The following is a 20139-nucleotide window of genomic DNA, read 5'->3' as shown; positions in this document are numbered from 1 at the left end:
CCTGCCTGCTCCCCCTTCTCTGTGTTCCCTCTGTCTGTCCATGGTGTTATTGTGTCTGCTCATGAGTCTGCCTGTCAAGTTCAGTGTCCTGTCTGGTTCTGTGTCTGTTTCCTGTTTTATTCTGAAAGTTCATGTCTCATGTCAGTGTGTTCAGTTTTACCTCTCCCCTGTCTCGTTATGTCCATTAGTTCCAGCTGTGTCCCCTCCTGTGTGCCATTGCCTGATTACCTGGTGTGTGTATTTATAGTTGGTGTCTGCTTCTCGTGGCGTCGTCTGTATTTCTCTGTGAACCTCCCGTGTAGTCTGCACTGTTCCATGTTTCTTCATGTCTCTCTGCTCCTCGCTTCATGTCCTCCATTTTTGCATTAGGTTTCCCAGTTTAGGTTTATGTTCGGTTCTGCCCACACCTTGGTTTTGTGCACTGTAAATAAAACCCACTTGCACCTCTGCCATTGTCTGCTATTGGATCCTCCTTTCTCACCCTCCACACGACTGCCGCCCCAGCCGTGACAGTTAGCTGGCTCAACTAAACCTGAAACTGCAGTCAGAGACAGCTCTCTGCAACTGCAGTCAGCAAAAATAACTTTTATGTCTTTAAACAAATGAAGGCAACACTTGAACATTTTTCACTTTGATGGTTTTGTTTCCACTGACTGTAGTTACATCATTTTGAGCTCAGATTACATATTTATATTATTTTCACACCTGAATGTTTCATTTATCAAAATCTGATTTCAGTTTTCTCTTTATCTTTGTCAGCTGTATGGTTTGCTTACCCTCAGTATCCATGAACACTGTTACTGGGATCAGTGTTTTTGTTTATAAGATCAAATTTGACCTCATTATGTGAGTTTGAGCTTTGGACCAAAAAACTTCAACAACACTAATCCTCAATCAGCTGTTTCAGTAAAATTACATGCAAGTATAAACTGATCCCATCGTTCATGCATCAATTTGTAGCTGACAGATTCCTAGTTGCCTAGGTAACCATCTAATGTATTAACTACTGGTATTTTTGTCACTCAGCAGAACGATTTAATGTCATTGGTAGTTGTTTTAATAGCTCTCAAAGATAAGAAAAGTTTACCTCGGTACTCCCTGACTTCACATCAGTGATCAGTTATTTCCTCGACTGAGTTTTGTTTAAAAAGTGTAGCTGCTGGTTTTGAATGTTTGGCCTTTGAACTCTGACTGTATTTTCCTGCTACACACACAGGATTAGAAAAGCTTGAAAACTCAGTGTTCACAGAGTCTGATCAGGCTCGTCTCCACAGAGTGATGGAGCTTCCTCCGGCGCAGGATCGTTGAGTTAGACTCCATGTCAGTGTTTAAAGTGCTGTTCAGTGTATACCTCCTGGAGTTGGTGCCATGACGGCTGTGTCTGTTGTTTTTCCTCAGGAGGACAGCGGAACACAGGACTGCAGGACACACGGGGTGTGTGTAGGCACAGGAGCAGAGAAGAGGACACGTCACGGGAGTCGAGGGTGATTGTTAGTGATTCTCAGTGATTGTGTTACAGTGGATGAACAACTTGTGCCTTTCAGAAGGAAGACCCAGCTTCTGCAGTATATGCAGAGCAAGCATACAAAAAATTCATTTTTACAGCATTTTTGATCCCTCATTAGTTCATAAAGTACAGATACAAAGAATAAAACATTTTGAAACAACTACAAAATAAAAGATTATGACACATAAAATAACAAAAACAAATAATAGTAATTAAAATTATCATAAGAAAGGAAATAGACTTTAGAAACACTGAAATTTCTAAAGTCTCCACTAAATCAGGGTCAGATGTGTGTGAAGGTCCAAGACGTTTGCTGGATGCGAATTATCATGTGCAATGCTCCAGTTTGACCTCACGGGGGCAGTGTTGTTTTACACTCAGACTGCAGGACATGACAACAGTGTTGGAGTGTGAAAGTAAAGCAGCTTTTCTCTCAGTGTATGCAGAGGGATTTCTGATGACATCAAACTGTTTGTGTGTCTGTTGTCACAGCAGCAGCCATCAGTGACAGCAGCACACAAAAGCAACACAACAGCAGGTTCAGATACTCAGAGGAACAATTCATTTCAATGTCTGACCAGTTTGTAGTTTGTGTTTGAGTTCAGTTTAAAAACTTTAAAATACTGATCACAAGTTTCAAACAAACAACACATAAGAACATCTGGGCGATCGTGGCTCAAGAGTTGGGAGTTCGCCTTGTAATCAGAAGGTTGCCGGCTCAAGCAGTCTTGGTCGTTGTGTCCTTGGGCAAGACACTTCACCCGTTGCCTACTGGTGGTGGTCAGAGGGCCCGGTGGCGCCAGTGTCCGACAGCCTCGCCTCTGTCAGTGCGCCCCAGGGTGGCTGTGGCTACAATGTAGCTGCCATCACCAGTGTGTGAATGTGTGTGTGAATGGGTGGATGACAGGTTGTGTAAAGCGCTTTGGGGTCCTTAGGGACTAGAAAAGCGCTATATAAATACAGGCCATTTACCATAACATACGTTGGAAACAAACACAGACAGAGTGAAACTGTGTTTGTTTCCTTCCTGGTTTCCCGGTTTTTGTATGTTTGTCACACTTAAATGTTTCAGATCAAACACATTAAAATATTAAACAAGGAAAATACAAAATAAAGATTGTAAATGGAGGCGTTTGTTATTAAGGGAACAAATCCAAAGCTACATCTTCCTGATCTGAAACATGTAAGTGTGACAAATATACAAGGAACAGGAAATCAGTTTGAACAGCAAACCATCAACCTTTTTTAATAAACAGTCTGAAAGTCCTAAAACACCAATGAGGTGAAGGAAATTTCGACAATTTTTTGAAATTTTCACACACCTTCATGCTCAAGCTTGACCTCAGTGAAAACTCCACTGAGGTCAAGGAAAGGTCACTAGGAGAACTGATAAGGAGTTAGGAAATAACAGAGCCATGTGCTGAGAATGACCTTACACACTCTTTCATTAACAACGTGATGCTGGATGTCCACAGGGTTAAAACTACAATTACCAGAAGATGGACTACAAAACGTGCATCTTACTTTTCCACAGTGTGTCTGACCCTGCTGTTTGAAAAATACGTGTTCACAACAAAGGCTGAAATTATAAAGCAGATTTAGAGACAGATTTACTAACATGTGCAGCAGCCTCGTCACATCTGTATCTGTAAGAGTTTCACTGTCAGGACAAAAAACTTAAACGAGTCACACAGATGTGAATTACAAAGACTGTTTTACTGTAACTGCAGGTGTTGTGCCCTTAAACAGGGGAAATAGTGAGGAGAGGTGAAAGAGCGGCACAGACGCGCAGCTCTCACTCTCACTCGTCTGTATTGAGTTTCAGAAGCAATACAACCAAAACAATATTCTTATGGATGCACTCAGTCTCAGGACAACTGTATCCAAACTAAGTCACTATTGTTCGCTGCATTAGCTGATGAGAATACTTTAGATAACATGAACTGTAGCATTAGACAAAAACATCTTTTTAACTCGCACATGTTAGCTGACACAGTCACTAACTTTCCACAGCAATGAAATAATACTTTAAGTACTGCATGTCTTTCAGTAGTTAACTTATACAGATAGTAACAGAAAAATCTTCACACAATATGGCGGAGCAATAGCAAAAACTAGCATACGCAGCAACAGAGATTAACTGGAACTTCTCAGCAAAATAGTCCGCAATTCACATCTTCCGCTACAATGAACAATGATAACAATGTAATAATCAACAGTAACACACATTTATACAGATTTGTGCATGACAGTTACCTTAAACAGGGGAAATAGTGAGGAGAGGTGAAAGAGCGGCACAGACACGCAGCTCTCACTCTCACTCGTCTGTATTGAGTGAAGGAGGAAGCGCGCGAACCCACCTACTGGAGCCCTGAGGCATTAACAATGGATCGACGCACAATCAACCCAGGCAAAACTTTCACTACTTATCTCCCTCTATATTCCCACTGCATATTCTATTCGAAAACAGTCAAAGCAACAAATAAAACATTAATAAAGGCATGACATGAAATGTAAGGAACAGAGATGTACAACTTCAAAACTAATCAAATTTATGATCCACCACACAGGAAGTGAAACTACCCTGCCTCATGCCCATTTGCCTGTGGCAGTTGCTGCTGGGAGTTTATTACTGGGAGGGAGATGTTATCAGAGTTATCAGAGCTTCATCGGCTCAGAGTCGTTATCGCAGCACCAAAACTTTGTCTCTGTCAGTGAACTGGAATGAGCTGGATCTGAAACAAAGGCAGCTGTTACTGTGTTAGATTAACGTCTGCATGTTGAAACATCTTATTAAAAGTAAAGATGTGCACATACAGGCACGTGTCACAGTGATGGCTGAGGATCCTCAGAGTAAAGAGCATTTACATGCAAATCTTTATTAAAACTTACATACTGCTCATGTTTCATTCATTCACAGAAGGAATTCACTCATTATCATTGTTTCTTTCATTTAAATAAACAACAACAACCAAAACTCTTATTTACAGACATACAAACACAGTGTTGATGAAGGCAACACATGAACCAAGCTGTTTAAAGAAGGTCACAGAGTGAAGAGTACAGAAGTCGAACAGGGTGGAGCAGTTCAGTGATGTAGGTGGAGGCTTCACACTGTCAGGCCATGAAAATAGGAACTGTTGTGGCCATTTTAGAGATAAAGTTTCTCCGTGACTGCAGCTGCTACATCTGTTAGGTCGTCCATGTTTTCTACGGTCATCGTTCAGTACTATTGTTGGCCTCTATAATATATGCAAATATATGTGGGTTTTTAACCTTTTCGATTAAATAATATACAATGCTCTGATTGAGTACAGCTCTGCTATCACGTGCTTTAGATAATAAGACTGTTTGTTGTGACTCTCTTTCCCCTCATTCAAGGCCGCGTTGATCAAAGATTGTTGACTTTTGCTTAACTGGGTGAAGGGACACTTTCTCGTGATTGTGCACAGAACACACACAACCAGTGTTTGGTAAGTTACTTTAAATTAGTAACTTAGTTACATTACTAGTTACTTCTATCAAAAGTAACTCAGTTACTTCAAGTTACTCATTACTTTCAAAGTACCTAGTTACTAGGGAATGTAACTTTGGTTTTACTCAGAATTCTCTTGTTAATGTGTTGCTTCCGTAACTGAATACCAGCCAGACTGCCAGTCTTCTAACTTGCTTACTTGCCACAAGTGCACTGTGCCACCTACCAATAGAAAGGAAAAAATAATGTGCACATTTCCACGAGAGAAATCCCACGCCTGGACCGTTGTTGACCGCCGCCATGATTCTAGCCTGCTTTTTACAACCAACACAAAAACTGCAGTCGTGGTGCTTTGATTGTACTCAGAACTCGGAAATTCTGCTTCTGAATAGGAAGATGTAGGTAACACCAGACTGCAGATCAGCTGCATACAGAGCTGGACTGCGACAAAAAAAATCAGCCCGGGCATTTAGACTAGAGACCGGCCCACCATTATAGGAAAAATCATAAAGCCTTTGAATGAAAACAAACACTGTTGTGACAGTGATGTACACTGTTCTGATGGTATATATGTATCAATCTATCAATCGTTTGTTGTAAGATTCAGATAATTATTTTTTTTAATGCTAGATATTTTAAATGAGAATAAGAAAGAAAAGTATTTCTTTGTGCCCCCCTTTCCCTGTTAATGCCCTACCTGGCCCCCTGGCAACACTTTGCTAGACCCGCCCCTGCACAGTTACCAGCTGTCAGCTACTTAGAAAAGTACGAACGAATAACGAGCCTATCTAAATCCCAGTAATGATTAACGCGTTCCTGATTTTGGTATAATAACTAGTTACCGTGCTCGTTACCACAATAATAACGTAGTTACTGTAACGCATTAGTCCCAACACTGCACACAACACACACACACACACACACACACACACACACACACACACACACACACACACACACACAAACATAGGCATGTACACTGACACAGACCTGCACTCACCCCCTCCAAACATCTTCCTTTGCAAGTTAACATGAGGGTTCCCGATGGTCAGGGACAAATGCAATCACATGGCAGGTGCTGTAAATGGACCAAACTTCAGTCACGAGAACAACTGAGATAATCCAGCCACAATACGACGAGTCTAGTCTTTAATTTACTGCTGTATGTGTTGGTTGTAGTTACATCATAAGGTTTTAAAAACTGAGCTTTAAAACGAACGATGGAAACAAAGACCAAGAGAGTCTGACAGTGATCACTGCCTCGTTTTAGGGGCCTGTTCAGATTAAAAAGAGCAAGATACAAAGAATTTAAACATGTTAAAAACACAACAGCCTTGATAAACACAGAGTAGTTTGGACCTGGACGGAGGGTTCATGACTTAATGACTGGATTTCCAACCTGCTGTGAATGTTTTAATGCAGTACAGTTGTTATTATTATCACGTGTCACATCCTGTTTATGACAGTTAAATAAAATATAATTAGTATAAGAAATAAAATTTCTCATGTAAACTGTATATGGTGTTAAATACTACTATAATGTCGGTCATAAGGTGGTACTTTAAGAGCCATATATTTTATAAGGTGGTACTTATTGTGAAAAGTTTGAAGACCACTGCTGTAAACAAAGCAGCACGTCTGAGGTGCAGGCCACACCTTTTCTTATTCTATAACACGTGTTTTTTTCTCAGAAACTTATTATTATTGCATGCAATAATAATAAGTATAACATAATAATAATAACATGCAATTATTTTTGCATGTTGGGTCAGGAGCATACCCACTGTTCTCTCTGCTCCCGGGCTATAGAGGAAACCCTGCATCCTCCACCATGGTTTCAAAGCTCCAGCCGAATACTGACCATGCCGCTGTCAGCTGTCACACACTATTCTCACTGAGAAAAACTGGTAAACATTATAAACTTCTATTCACATTTAGAATAACTGATTAGGCCATTTTATTCATTTGCTACCATTAAAAATCCATGAATTAAAAAAAACAGGACCACCAACATGAATGTAGAAAGACGTTCTTTCATGTTTACCTTTTAAATAGGTTTGCTTACAAAGACATCATGAACGTCTTTAAACACTGACTTCCCACATAAACCATTGCTAATCCCCGTGTGTTGCACCCTCTTCCCTGTCAAATTCCAGTGTTAGTTTCCATGTTTATTTTGTGGCTTTTGAGCCCGGTCGTAACACTGTGGAACAAGTGCAACATTTTCAGTGTAGAGGAAGTGGTCTCTCTCCTCCCATTTACTTTTATACATGTAAGAGGATTTTTATGAAATACAATATAATCAAGTGTGCCTTATATTCAAGTGTTCATATATTTTCACATAACCGAGCCTATTGTTAAAGAGAACATGATGCATTCTTTACTTCAGTGTCTGTGATGTCAGATAAAGCATGATATACTTCTGTATTCTTTACTCCAGTGTGTGTAAGGTCAGATAAGCTGAGCTAATGCCTAAACTCTCCCCGACTTCTCGCAGAAGAGGAAGTACTATGTAACCTGCTTTGCCCTATAAATAAAGCAAGCAAGCCTGCAATCGGTGTGTGTGTCTTCTCAGAGGCACCCACCCGTGCGCACGTTTAAAAACTCTCTGAGTTGGTCTGCAGTGTCTTATTTCTCTTATTTGTGATAGAACAAATGTCAACCCCTGACAATACAGCAGCGACAGCAGGAAGTGCGACCTTTGATGCAACTAGTCCACTAGTAAACTAGTAATATTTGTACAGTATTTTTCCACAAGAGTTTTGTATTTGTCTGGATTTTAAGTGATTACATTTCATTAGTGGCTTTTCCCAAAGCTAGTCACCGATTGAAGTTAACCAAATCATTTTCAAATTATTCAAGGTGCTAATGTTGAACTAGCCTTTTCTTTGAACTGATTATTTACGAGCTTTCATAGGATCTCAGAAGCATCTAAAAGTTCAAAGATCTTTTCAAATAACGTGTTTGCCAGTATGATTGTTAATTTACAAATTGAAGAAAGGCTGATATTTGCTGTGCAAATAAACATTTGTGATAGTCAGGCTCCTTCACTGTCAAAGGAAGAGTTAAGGAGTGGTCAGAGAGAGGAGACCACTCCCCCAATAAGAATTACTTATAACCTGAACAGAAACTAAACTAAAATTCACTTCTGTCTGATCATCTCACGATGCAGATCCTTGTGCTGATCCTTGGGATTGTGCTGCTCCCTAAAGGCAAGTTTTTGTTCAGTTATCTGTTCTTTTAAAGGAAGTGTGTACTCTAATATTCAATGAAACTTTTTTAAATTGCTTTTACAACATGTACAACCCAGCAATGTGTCTACTTCCTGTAAAGGATTTTTTTTGTTCTTTGTTTGAATCTATTTTAGTCAGTGTTTCACAATTTATCCACACAGTTAATGCAAGAAAACATGATTTAACTCTCTTTTTATAAAATATTTTGTGGTTTTTCAGCCTGCCCATTGAAATGCTATGATTGCATACCTGGAACATCTGGAGGCTGCACTGAGACAAAAATAGATTGTCCTTCGTCCTATACTCGCTGTGGTTCAGCCAGAATTAATTCAAAAATGGGTAAGATTTTATTTTATAGTTCTTCTTCTATTCTTTTTTGACCTTACTGAGCTGACAGTGGTTCCTCTTTGGTTTCAGGTGGTTTGGAAACTAAACGTGTGTTGAGAACCTGTTTTACACCTGATCAGTGCTTCAATGGCTCACTCAATCTCGGATTTTCCCAAGCTGTAATTAACACCATGTGTTGCACCTCTGATCTTTGCAACTCTCAAGATGTCCCTGGTAATTCACACCATGTTTCTTGGTATTGTGGAATAGTATTTCCTGTTGTGATAAATAACTAGATTTTATTAATTATGTGAAAAAAGTTACAAAATGAGGTTTAAGACTGTTTATTTTTTCACTCACCAAGTTCACTTGATGAGAAAGAATCCAGTATTTGCGTATCTGAAGTTTTTTGGCACTTGATGGAATAATCAATGAAAGAAATATGACATATATTTTTGTGCTTCATAGATTGGAGCATCTCCTCTCCAAATGGGAAAAAGTGCTTCCAGTGTGATGAAAAGGACTGCACCAAAACTCTCAGCTGCAATGAAAATGAGGACTACTGCATCTCAGCAGCAGGTAATGGGCCTACAGCATTACGTTTCTGCATGTTTCTTCTTTTCTGCTTAGAGGAACATTCAGTGATTCTTTTTTCAAACTTGTAGTTGAATAATTTTTGTTTTCTCAGTGAATGCAGGAGTGACAACTACTAAAGTAAAGGGCTGTGCCTCCAAGACGATTTGTTCACATTCACAAACTGAACAGCTCTCAGCAGACATTGGAGGAAAAATCAGCTGCTGCCAGGGTGACCTCTGCAACAGAGCCAGCAGTACAACAGCCCACCTCCTGCTTTTTGTGTCCCCGCTGATCTCTTTGGTCTTTTTCTCTTAGCTGACAGGGAAAAAGATCACAGTCCACTTTTCTTTAAACCACTTATTTACCAAGAGTTGGATGAAAATAGAGTTTCATGAATAACAGTCTTTACTTTTTATCCTTCCTCAAATATTTTAAAATTTGCTCCTTTAATTTCTTTAAGTCCTTTATACATTTATACTGTTTTCTTTAACATTTCTAAAACATTTTGACGTACAAAGTGTGTATACTCATTATTATGTTACTTGAACTCTCCCAGCAGCTTCTATGAATGACACGCACGCTGATGATGTAGATGTAGAGTCAATGTTCATTTGAATGTGACAGCTTCAGTCTTGGTGACACATCAGATTAACCTGTACTGACACACAACTGTTTTAGCTGATCTTGGCTCTGTAGAAGCTTTAGCACCACTTCTTAAAAGATTTAAGTGAGTCTATGTAGATATTTAAGCCTGAAGAATTTTTGTGCCTTGTGGATTAGAGAAAATCTCAAATAAATGTATACCTGTGCACCCAAGTCTTGTTCTTTTAAGAATCTAAAGATATATGTTGTACAATCATTCAATTCTGGCCCCCCTTCCCTGGCGGGTCGCGGAGGGTGGGAGTGCCTACTGGGGTCAGCGGGGGAGCTGGCCCCAGGGAGGGGTTACCTGCCCCCCCCCTTCCTTCCCTCCCCATCTCCAGCTGCCTCCCTCTTCCCGCTCCTCCACAACCACCCACACATGCAGGGCCTTGGAGTGGGGGTATGTCACCAGGGTGCAGAGGAGGCTACCCCCCCCCCCCCCCCCCCCCCCCCCCGTCCCCTTCTGGCTGCCTCTGCCTCAATTTTATCCCACAACTTAGACATTCACATTACTCACACTCTCATTACACATACATATAGGATCTTGGGGGTGGGCACAATCACGGAGTCCAAATCACCATCAGGGTGTATACCTCACCCCTGACGTCGTTGCCCACCTCTCAATTTTAAATACACTTAGTCATTGAGGGTTAGCAGGAGGGACTATGCGCTTACCTGCTGCTCCTTGGCAGGTAGCTCCATGCCCTCCTGGGTTTTAATTGCACCTTAGAACACACATGCATCAACACTACAATGAGCGGGTGGAGGGAGGTTTGGAGTCTTCTCTCACCCCCATTCTCTGCGGCCTGCTGGAGCGGGAGGGCTAGTAGGAGGAGTTGGCCGTCCGACTGCGGTCTGGGGTGTGGGGCCTCCCTGCTGCTGCGGAGTCGGGGTGGTCTGCCTCTCCCCACCGCAGGGAAAAGGGTAACACCACCTGGGTCTGGGTGCAATTCCCCCCTCCAGGGGCAGGGGTACCTAGACCCGGTTTGTAGAGTACGCTTGGGGAGTGTGATCGTGTGTACAACGTCTCTTTATGTCTGTCTCCACGTTGGTTGAGTGTGGAGTGAGTGCATATGAGAGCATGAGGGTGGGAATGGATGTTTGTGTCTGTGTGTGCCTGTATGTCTGTGTCTATATGTCAGGTTGGGTATCAGACGCCACCTCTCTGGGGACACCTCAGGCCCTCCAAGGTTTGGAGGCCTATCTCCACCCACCACCACTTCCCCTGCCGGTGGCGGACTCCCTCAGGTGTCGGTGTGTTGGTGGTTCTTTGTGTCTGGGGGTGGGCGTCCGGGTACACACCGGCTCACTCCTTGGCGGCCGCTTGTCGGGGCCTGGGGCCTGGGGCTCGCTCGGGCCCCTTTGGAGGTGGGGTGCCCCCGGCCTCTCGGCCTAGGGCTCGGTCACTCAGGCGCAGCTGGGGGCCGGCGGAGCTCACGGGCGCGTCACTGCAACTCCCCCTGACTTCTGCTCCGCGGCTGCTGGGCGAGCCCTCATCTGGGACTCTCCTCAGCTCTTACTGGGACAGTGGCGCGGCTGCCCCTCTGTTGGTCTTCCATGGTCTCTTGTGTTCTGGGGGCCTCTGGATGTCTGGAGTTTTGATCTCCTCCATACCCGCTTCACACCCTGGAGGACGGGGCTGTGGCCCCCCCACACTCCCTAGCAGATCATTACATGGAGAAACCTTTGGAATGCAAGCATGCTGATCCACACAGGTATGCACACATGGGTATTCACAGACGCGGACTAAAGCTTTCTTGGCTGCTGCCTCAAAGCACACTGTACGCTGTCTATCTTGCGTGCTGCACAATATCGTTTATTACTTAGTAAATACTGATATCTATGACTAGCTAGTTTATTGTGATGGTGCTTTGTTTTCTCTATTATTATGTTGCTCTTTGTTGTTTGCTGTCTCCTCTGTTTGTTTTTGTTTGTTTGTTTGTTTGTTTTTTCTCCATACAGGTGACCCAGGAGTTTTTTTTTTTTTTTTTCTCTCTCTTCCCCCCCCTTCTCACCGTCTCTTCTCCCCTTTGGTTCTCTTTCTTTCTCTCCCCCTCTCTCTCTCATTCATTCCCCCTGTCCTATTTATTTAAAAAAAAAAAAAAAAAAAAAAAAAAAAAAAAAAAAAATGACAAAGGATGAACTGAAGCTCTGCCATCACGTAATGTCGCATACTGCTGTTTCTGATGTCATTTGAGAAAAAAAAAAAAAAAAAAAAAAAAAAAAAAGAATCTAAAGATATATGTTGTACAATCATTCAATTCTGCAAAATATCAGCGAGATAATTCCAAATCTTCAAACATCATCTGGTTCCAGTTGCACAACATGTGTACATAATTATACGTACAGTACAAGCCAAGCAGGGAAACATAGAGAGAGAGGGAAAAAAGACGTTTCCACCTCTGCCAAGAGAGAAATTTTAATGAAGCTGAAATATCAATCAAATGAACGCAATTAATAAGACAACAATTCAGTTCTTTAAAGAAGTTTTAACAGAATCGCTCAGCAAGATCAGGATTAAAAGAATAATGCAACACGGTTGTTATTCTTCTTTAATTGTGGAGATTTCTGAGATGAAAACTACACTGCTACATTTAACACAGAGGTCACATTATGAGTGACTTTGTGTTACACAAATAAAACATGGATAATGTCCACATGAAGAATTCTTTAAAATGTCATATGTTACACACTTTGATTAAAAAGAATTAGGCAGCTTTGTGAGTCTGCCTTTACTGTATCTTCTGCAATATATAAAAACACTTTTATACACTTGTACACAGTTTCTTAGGCGCACTGCATTATGGTGAGTGGCCTGGCTTGTTTCAAACTCGAAACACCGATACTTCTTACAGTAGCATAGATGAAATAAACATAAACAGAAGATGTGATTCCCAGGTCTGAATCCACTGTGATTACAGCCCAGTACAGGTGGAGATCCACCACAGCGCCACGAGGTTTCCACACGAACGGGCAAATTAGCTCCAGCTGCTAATCGGTAGCATCATGGCTAATCTACATCACTACCAGTAATATACAGTAACCACACATAATGGGAATTAACAGCCAACTTTCACACATTCCCTGCAACCGTGTGGACTTATCTTTAGACCAAGGTCAAACTATTTACTGTTTTTATCTCTTTACCTGCAAATATATAGACATAGTATATTGTTACACACTTGTAAATGTCTCATTGGAGACTGGCACACACATTATTTTGCAACAACTAAAGAAAAGAAAATATTTGAACCATCAGAACATTTTAACCAAATACAATATTGTAAATAAAAGATTACAGGGGCAGCGTTTCTTGTTTTTGTCAATAAAGCTTTTCATGTCCTTACAAGTATTTTTTCTCCTGCTTAAAACTTTGGTTAGTGACAGTCCCTGGATAAGCAGAGGAAGATGGATGGACTAAATTTGCTTAGTCCATCCATCTTCTATAGAGCTGAGGTGTCAGATTCTGTGTAATATTATGCCACAATCCTGTGAGGAATCAGGATGATTTTGTTGTGTTTTACGCTTTGGAGGGACAAAATAACGTCAGGTCTGTTGGATTAAAAATAATTTTGTGAGATCATGCTTATGTGAAACTAGTGGAGACGTTTCTACATAATACACACAAACAGTTTGGACACAGCTTTTCATTTTATGGTTCTTCTTTATTTTGTAGATTGTCACTGAAGGCACCAAAACTCTAAATGAACACATGTGTAATTTTGTAGTAAAGAAAAAAGAATGAAATAACTCAAATATGTTTGTTATGTTTATGTTATATTTTTTAAAATAGTCGACCTTTGCTTTGATTACTGCTTTGCACACTCTTGGCACTCTGTTGAGGAACTTCATGAGGTATTCACCTGAAATATTATTGTTATTATTATCTTAAAGTAATATTATTATTGCTTCTAGGCTGGACTAATGTAATTCATTATTATCAGGATGTCCTAAAAACTAACTCCAAAGACTGAGTGAGTTCTGAACAACCAAAAAGCTCAATCAGACCAATGTTTTGCCACTAAGCAACATCCTCCAGCAGAACTCTATGTATCAGGTTGGTCCTGATGCACAAACATGTTTTAGATGGACTCAGCGGTTTAACATTAAGATGTTATTATGAAAGAAAAAACGTTTTGCTCTGACAGCTTTTCTGAGAGATCTAATAAGATCCCAAACACATTGACCTCTTTGTAGAACATTATTAAATAAGCATATTATTTAACCTTTTAAACATTTTAAACACTGGGTTGTGAATAGAAGATGGAAAAACAAAACAACTAAAACAAAGAAAAAAACTACGCAGCACACAAACTCTTGAAAGGGGACCTTGATGTCACTGAGCACATTATTATGTATGTGTAACCCACCTAAAATCTGCCTCATGAAAATGAACTGCTGTTCCCCAAGAATGTCAGTAGGTGGCACTATGAGATTGTTTAGTGCTTGTGAACTTGAGTTGAGAACTATAGAGAAGGAGAATAGCGCTAAGGCTACGTATGCTGGTCGGAGCTACTCACAGAGTTTTTCCTTAACCTTTTTCTTGAACAAGGATTGTGTGTGAAGACACAAATTGGATTTTACTTTTCCGCTTGTTGGGAAACGCGGACACTTTTTGTTGATGTTGATGTACCTCTGTTTTTGTGTTTTTTGTTCATTTCCGGTTGGTTTTTTTGTTGGAGTCTAAAGTTGCGAGCCAGGATTCCGGATCCCCAGCTGCGATGCAGGAAAGATTTCCAGCCTACTTAGAAGTGACAACTGCGTTACTTCTTGACAGATAAGCTTATGAGATCTCAGAACAATACACTACCCGGGTAGTACTACTAACATTAACACTATACACACACACTCACACACCTGAACTGAAAAGACTGAAAAGAACTCTGAACTCTGAACTCTAAAACTGAATACACAGACTGACAAATATGGACAATTGGAACTGTTGTGAACTGTTGAATGACTGTTTTTGGTTTTGTTTTGAATAAATGTTGACTGTTCTTTTAGCTGTGTGTCATTCGCTCCTTAGTCGATTCCTAGAGGCCATAAGCCTAAGATCCTAACTTTCTCTACATTCAGTAGTGGTAAAGTATCGTGTGTTACATATGCATTAATAAATAACAACTTAATAAAGATATTACACTCTTAATTTGTTAAGAAGCATGAAGATCAAGTGATCTTTATCCAGAAGTGGAAATTATGCTTGTGGCTAAACCATTGTACAAAAACTTCAACAATCCAGCATTAAACGTATTTACAATGTGTCAGTAAAGAGTGACTTGCACTTCTAGCCTGTGTGTAATGACCCCACAACACTGGACATTATATTTCTTCATTTCCACTTAATACTGTACAGCTGCTGTTATTGTACATATATATTTATATTTCTTCATACATTCTTATATATTTCTATATTGTGTATTTTGTTGTACAGTTATTTTATTTTCAACTTTAATTTATATTTTTTATCTTGACCCTTTTTAATTTTCATATTTATTTCCTATCTTATTCATAGCCTTTTTTTTCTTTAGGTCACGAGCAGTCGTGTAAGCATTTCACTGCATATCGTACTGTGTATGACTGTGTATGTGACAAATAAAATCTGAATTTCAATTTGAATTTGTTTTACATATTCCTCATGTTCTTTAGTTTAGCTTTCCCAGTTTATGTTTTGTTAGTTCCTTCCTGTTCCTTGCCTTCTATTTATGTTTTGTTAAGCCTTCAAAATAAAGGCTTCCCATTTGTTATTCATCTGCCCTTGCTGCTGTGCCTGCATTTGGGTCCAGAATCTCCTCACGCCGTGCCGTCTGCCTCATCAGACGTGACTATATGTTTTGGCTGTATCAGTAGATCTAATAAATAAACACATTTATTAGGAGCACGAGCCAAAGAATTTCATAATGGGTAAATGTGACTACGCTTTTTATCTGTACATGACAATAAAACTTGAAACTTAAACCTGATATGAAATTTTAAATTATAAAAAAAAACTGAAGTTAACTGAAGTGCAGCCAGCCTGACCAGGAACTACAGTCAGCTTTATACTGACATGCTGATATTCTCTGAGTGTATTTGCTGTCTCTAACAACCAGTTAGCAGTTTGCAGATCAGTAGTAATTACTCTTGCGTAGGTTTTTCCTTGTTTTAAATTTTTCCACTACTTATTTATTTGTGTATTTTTCTAATAAATCTCTGTTTCACCTTTTCTTGCTGACCCTTGTGCTGCTGTAACATGTGAATTTCCCCAGTGTGGGATTACTAAAGTCTGTGGCTATGCCAAACCAGAATTTAAAACTGCTTTTCCAATTCGCCTCTCAAAATTTCTGATTTACAGTTAAGAGTGTGGCATGTGCACATGACATGTTTTCACCATTTGTAAGCCAGAAGAGTGACTGCTCTTGAAGCCTGGTTGTTGCACAATACTAATACTCTTACTGCTACTACTTCTTGTTCTACTAGTACAGCTACTGCTACTGCACAAGGACCTCAGAGGGACATATGGCAACAAGGCTTGGAGGTCAGACACCTATAGGGCCTGCAGGGTGGGGATCCAGGTGCCACATGGTGTTGCAGCTGATAAAGCCATAAACTATGCTCATTTTGTTGAAGTGATCACCAGTTTGCTGGGTTTTTTAGAGACACAGAGTGAGAGCGATCATTTTCTATATTACTGTTTTTAATGGATTTTCAGAGCTGTTGATTTATGAAGCAGTCTTCATGGAAACATGTCAAGTCTGTTTTTGGGATTGAGTGTTAAATTGTCAGTTTTAATAAAACCTGCATTTTCCTGCAATGATACTGGAGAGCAAAGAAAAGTTAGACGATGTTTATCCAGCTCTTCCAAAATGTACCTCACAAACATCTGCTGGATCCTGAATTCAACATTCTAGGGCCTATGAACAGGTTAACACTGAATGTTCTACGAACACTGGCCCAAAGGTAAAAGGTGAGAATTCCTCCGGTAAAATCTTTTCTTTTTCTTTTTAAATTGTAAGAGCCTTCAGGCACTATGGCAACAGGAATGCAAATATTAAAATGTGACGAAGAAAAGCTTGAAAATAACATTTTCACCCACAAGCACAAAACCAAGAGCCCTAACATGTGATTAGTTTTGACTTGCTGCTATAACTAAAACATCACAATAACTTATACTAACAAACAAAACAGTGGCTGGACATCACAACGTAACCAAAATTACTGTAACCATGTCCAATGAACTTAAAAACTGTCTGCCTTCTAAACAGCTGCTTCAATTACTTCAGCCTTTTGACCTGAGAGCAGTTACCAGCTTCAAAATGACTTTTGTGACGGCAATGATGCAACGACCATTTTACAATTGAATGGGACTGAGTTGGCAATTACATGCAATGTCAGTGGCAATACACCTTGATTGAAAATGTTTGTGCAGAAGCAGAAAGTGTGGCACACTCAGCCTCAATGTGACGAGAAAAACAAACAAACAAATACAAGAAAAAAACACTACAGTACAAACTATTCCTCAAAAGAGCCAAAGCTTTAAAATGAACATTAAATGCTATAGTAATGATGGCCCCAAAGTTAAAAGTGAAAGTTGCTCCTACCAGTAAAAACCTATAAAATTGTGAGAAAAATCAGTTTCACTATATACTGTAATAGAAACAATGCAACATATTCAGAGAGGCAGACATATTGTTTCCATGTCATAACTGCTCACTCGTACAGTCTGTTCTTGAGAACCTTCTTTGAAAGGCTGTTCCCTTCGAGCTCCATAACCACTTTCTGTAATATCTCGAAGGTATACTTCAGTTCTGATGGGTAGGCCAGGTTCAAAGTGTGCATTAATCCAAATAGCATAGCAGCTGCTAGGGCACAGTTATCTAAATCCTGCAAGACTCTCTGGCCTTCAAGGACTATCCCGATGTCCTCAGGGCTGTCACTGGCATCTCTTGACTTTATGATGTAGATTCCCATGGTTGTTTCCTCAATAGATTGTTGGATAACTCCTTCATCTGTGGCCTGGAAAATACACATTCCCAAAATGAAATTCAACAGAACACTGGTCATTGCAAAGAAGCAGAATACTGTCAGAGAATGAAGAGGTGTTCAACTATGACCTCAACACATGGTCGTAATGCATGTAGAAGGAAAAAAAAGTAAAACACCTAAACATAACATCTTCTCTAACCCATATAGACATGTCTCTGTATCTCTTTCTCCCTTGGTTAAGGTGACGTTCAACCCATTTATTAGTAGATAACTACATTTTGCCATGGTTTAGAAAGGACGCTGAATAAAGCAGCATTTTTACAAAGTAATGACTGACGCAAAACAAGCTTGTCGATTTAGTCTGGTTTTTGGTTATTATGCTAATTTTGTCAAAAGCAATAACCGTTGACATACTAGCATCTGAACTGTGCTAAACTATGATCCAAAACCAGGACGTTAGCTGGATCCAAGCATTTCATGAATATTTTTTTATAAACTCTTCCAGGCCATACAGTATATTGTCTAATAAATAAGGTGGCCCCAATATTTATTAAATGTGTCCATTAAAAAGTGAAAGTGTGGCATGTCAGCATGTAGATAAAATAGGATGTCATAGCTAAATAGTCTAATCATTTTCAGTTATGTCTATTCATTTTAGAATAAAAAAAAACATACACACTGGGGGCTGCCAGTGGTTTCCCCCAGTCACCAGATACACCAGATACACCTGTGGCACAATTTTGAAAATCTTAGATCATTTTCACCTTGAGAGGTCAAGGTCACCAAGATTAAAAATCTTTTTAGTAGCTGCACCTGTGGGATGAATTTGACAATCCTACATTACTTTGTTCTTCAGTTGTCCACGCTGCCCGTGGCCTGAAGCTCCATAAAGCACCCCGCCAATAGCCAAACCCATCTGTTCTCTGATTGGATAGTTAAATTTGTGATTGACATGAGATTGGCCAATCAGATGAAAGGAAGAAAAATAGGGTCAAAGTTCGTACTTGTAACTTGAAGCTTGAGTGCAGAGTTTCACACGTATTTTTTGGCTAAGTCCACACACAAATTCTTTTTACGCATATAAATCCTGATTTACAGGCACAAAACTGATTACAAGTACAAAATATCCATGACCACAATTTGAGCCCATATGGAAGGGCAATAACACAGTGCTGAGGATCATTTGATGCATGCTTGAAAGAATGAATGAATGATCAAGAAAACATCTGGGAATTTTGAGAATACTTGGCTTGATGCATACTTTGCATTGGAACAGTTTTTGGTTTGAGACTGATGACGTAATCCAAGTCCACGGTGATGCAAGTACACACAAGTAAGTTTTTTGGGAAATGGCCAGTATCTTGTATCTCACCCTCAATTTTTTTAAACACAAACAATCATAGAGGAAATGAAATGGCAAAACAGGTTTTGTTCTTTTAGAGGAAGTAAAAGAACTGGCAGAAAGAAGATGGTGTGAATTCTGCTGACACATTTTGTTTCCCAGAAGGAGCAGTCTCTTTTTGTTTTATTTAGTTTATTTTATTACTCATCATATTATCATCTATGTGGATGAATACCAGGCCTGCAAAAATCAGGAGGAAAATTTAAAAAAGAAGTGAGACAAAAAGAAAGCATAAAAAGAGGGGATGAAGCCAACAGAGATGCTGGGTCTCCAAGTTCTACATTTGTAACAAAACACATTCAATGGATGGAACTACCCCAGCAAAAGAGCAGGGGTGCCAGAGAAACAGAGGCAACTGGCAGTCCAGCATGAGCCAAGGGGCCCAGGACACAGGAAAATCTCTCTACTGTCACTGCAGCTTCCTGCAACTTCTGAATGCTGGTGGACTGTCTATTACACACTTTGCAGTGATATCGAGTTAAATCTTAAGGAACTTGTGTATTAACTCAAAAACACAGAATAGGCCTTTGTGAGGTGAGGCATGATTGAATGTGGACAAAAATCAGCTAGATGAGTCAAAAACATTACACTTGTGTGTAGTGGTGCAACGGATCAAACATCTCACGGTTCAGATCGGATCACGGTTTTAAGTCACGGATCGGATCAATTTTCGGATCAGCGAAAAAAGAAAAAAAGAAAATTTTAACATTTACTTATTAACTTATTTAAATATATTAAATATTTTTTGCCTATTAAAAAATTCAACTCAAGACTCATTCCACGCAATTATATAAAAACAAATTAAGGTGCAATATAGGGCAGTACAGGGCTTTGTATCTACCACTGCACTGTGATATAAGGAACTCTCACGGTCACGTGGCTTTCCGTTGCCCATTTGTAGTTGGGCAACAGAAGATGCCTGGGACAGTTCAGCCATAACTTTAAACTATTCCTGCTCATATACAACGGATCTTTGGATCATGTTGTAAATGGGCTGAACTGAGGGCGACTGCAC

The 20139-nt window shown here is 40.0% G+C and overlaps 1 protein-coding gene across 1 annotated transcript; it reads left to right on the top strand.

Moving 5' to 3' along the window:
• The first annotated feature begins 8498 nt into the window (after positions 1–8498).
• Positions 8499–9921, top strand: LOC147333974 (uncharacterized). The gene is made up of 4 exons (XM_086286800.1): positions 8499–8554; positions 8633–8776; positions 9011–9121; positions 9231–9921. Exons 1-4 carry the CDS (start codon positions 8551–8553, stop codon positions 9431–9433), a joined length of 462 nt encoding a protein of 153 aa, XP_086142926.1. The 5' UTR covers positions 8499–8550; the 3' UTR covers positions 9434–9921.
• Positions 9922–20139: the final 10218 nt, after the last annotated feature.

The sequence above is a fragment of the Aulonocara sp. 'chitande type north' Nkhata Bay genome, linkage group LG3 (genome assembly GCF_057382095.1).
Source record: "Aulonocara sp. 'chitande type north' Nkhata Bay isolate Kocher_YH1m ecotype deep benthic linkage group LG3, A_spYH_male_GT1.1, whole genome shotgun sequence".
NCBI classification, from domain to species: Eukaryota; Metazoa; Chordata; class Actinopteri; order Cichliformes; family Cichlidae; genus Aulonocara; species Aulonocara sp. 'chitande type north' Nkhata Bay.
This window is presented reverse-complemented; position numbering and strand designations above follow the sequence as displayed.

What these genes read in the sequence shown, in the direction of transcription:
- LOC147333974 (XM_086286800.1), top strand. An exon ending in CAACTCTCAAGATGTCCCTG is followed by an intron (nt 8,777 to 9,010) that starts GTAATTCACACC and finishes TGTGCTTCATAG; the next exon opens with ATTGGAGCATCTCCTCTCCA. An exon ending in CTACTGCATCTCAGCAGCAG is followed by an intron (nt 9,122 to 9,230) that starts GTAATGGGCCTA and finishes TTGTTTTCTCAG; the next exon opens with TGAATGCAGGAGTGACAACT.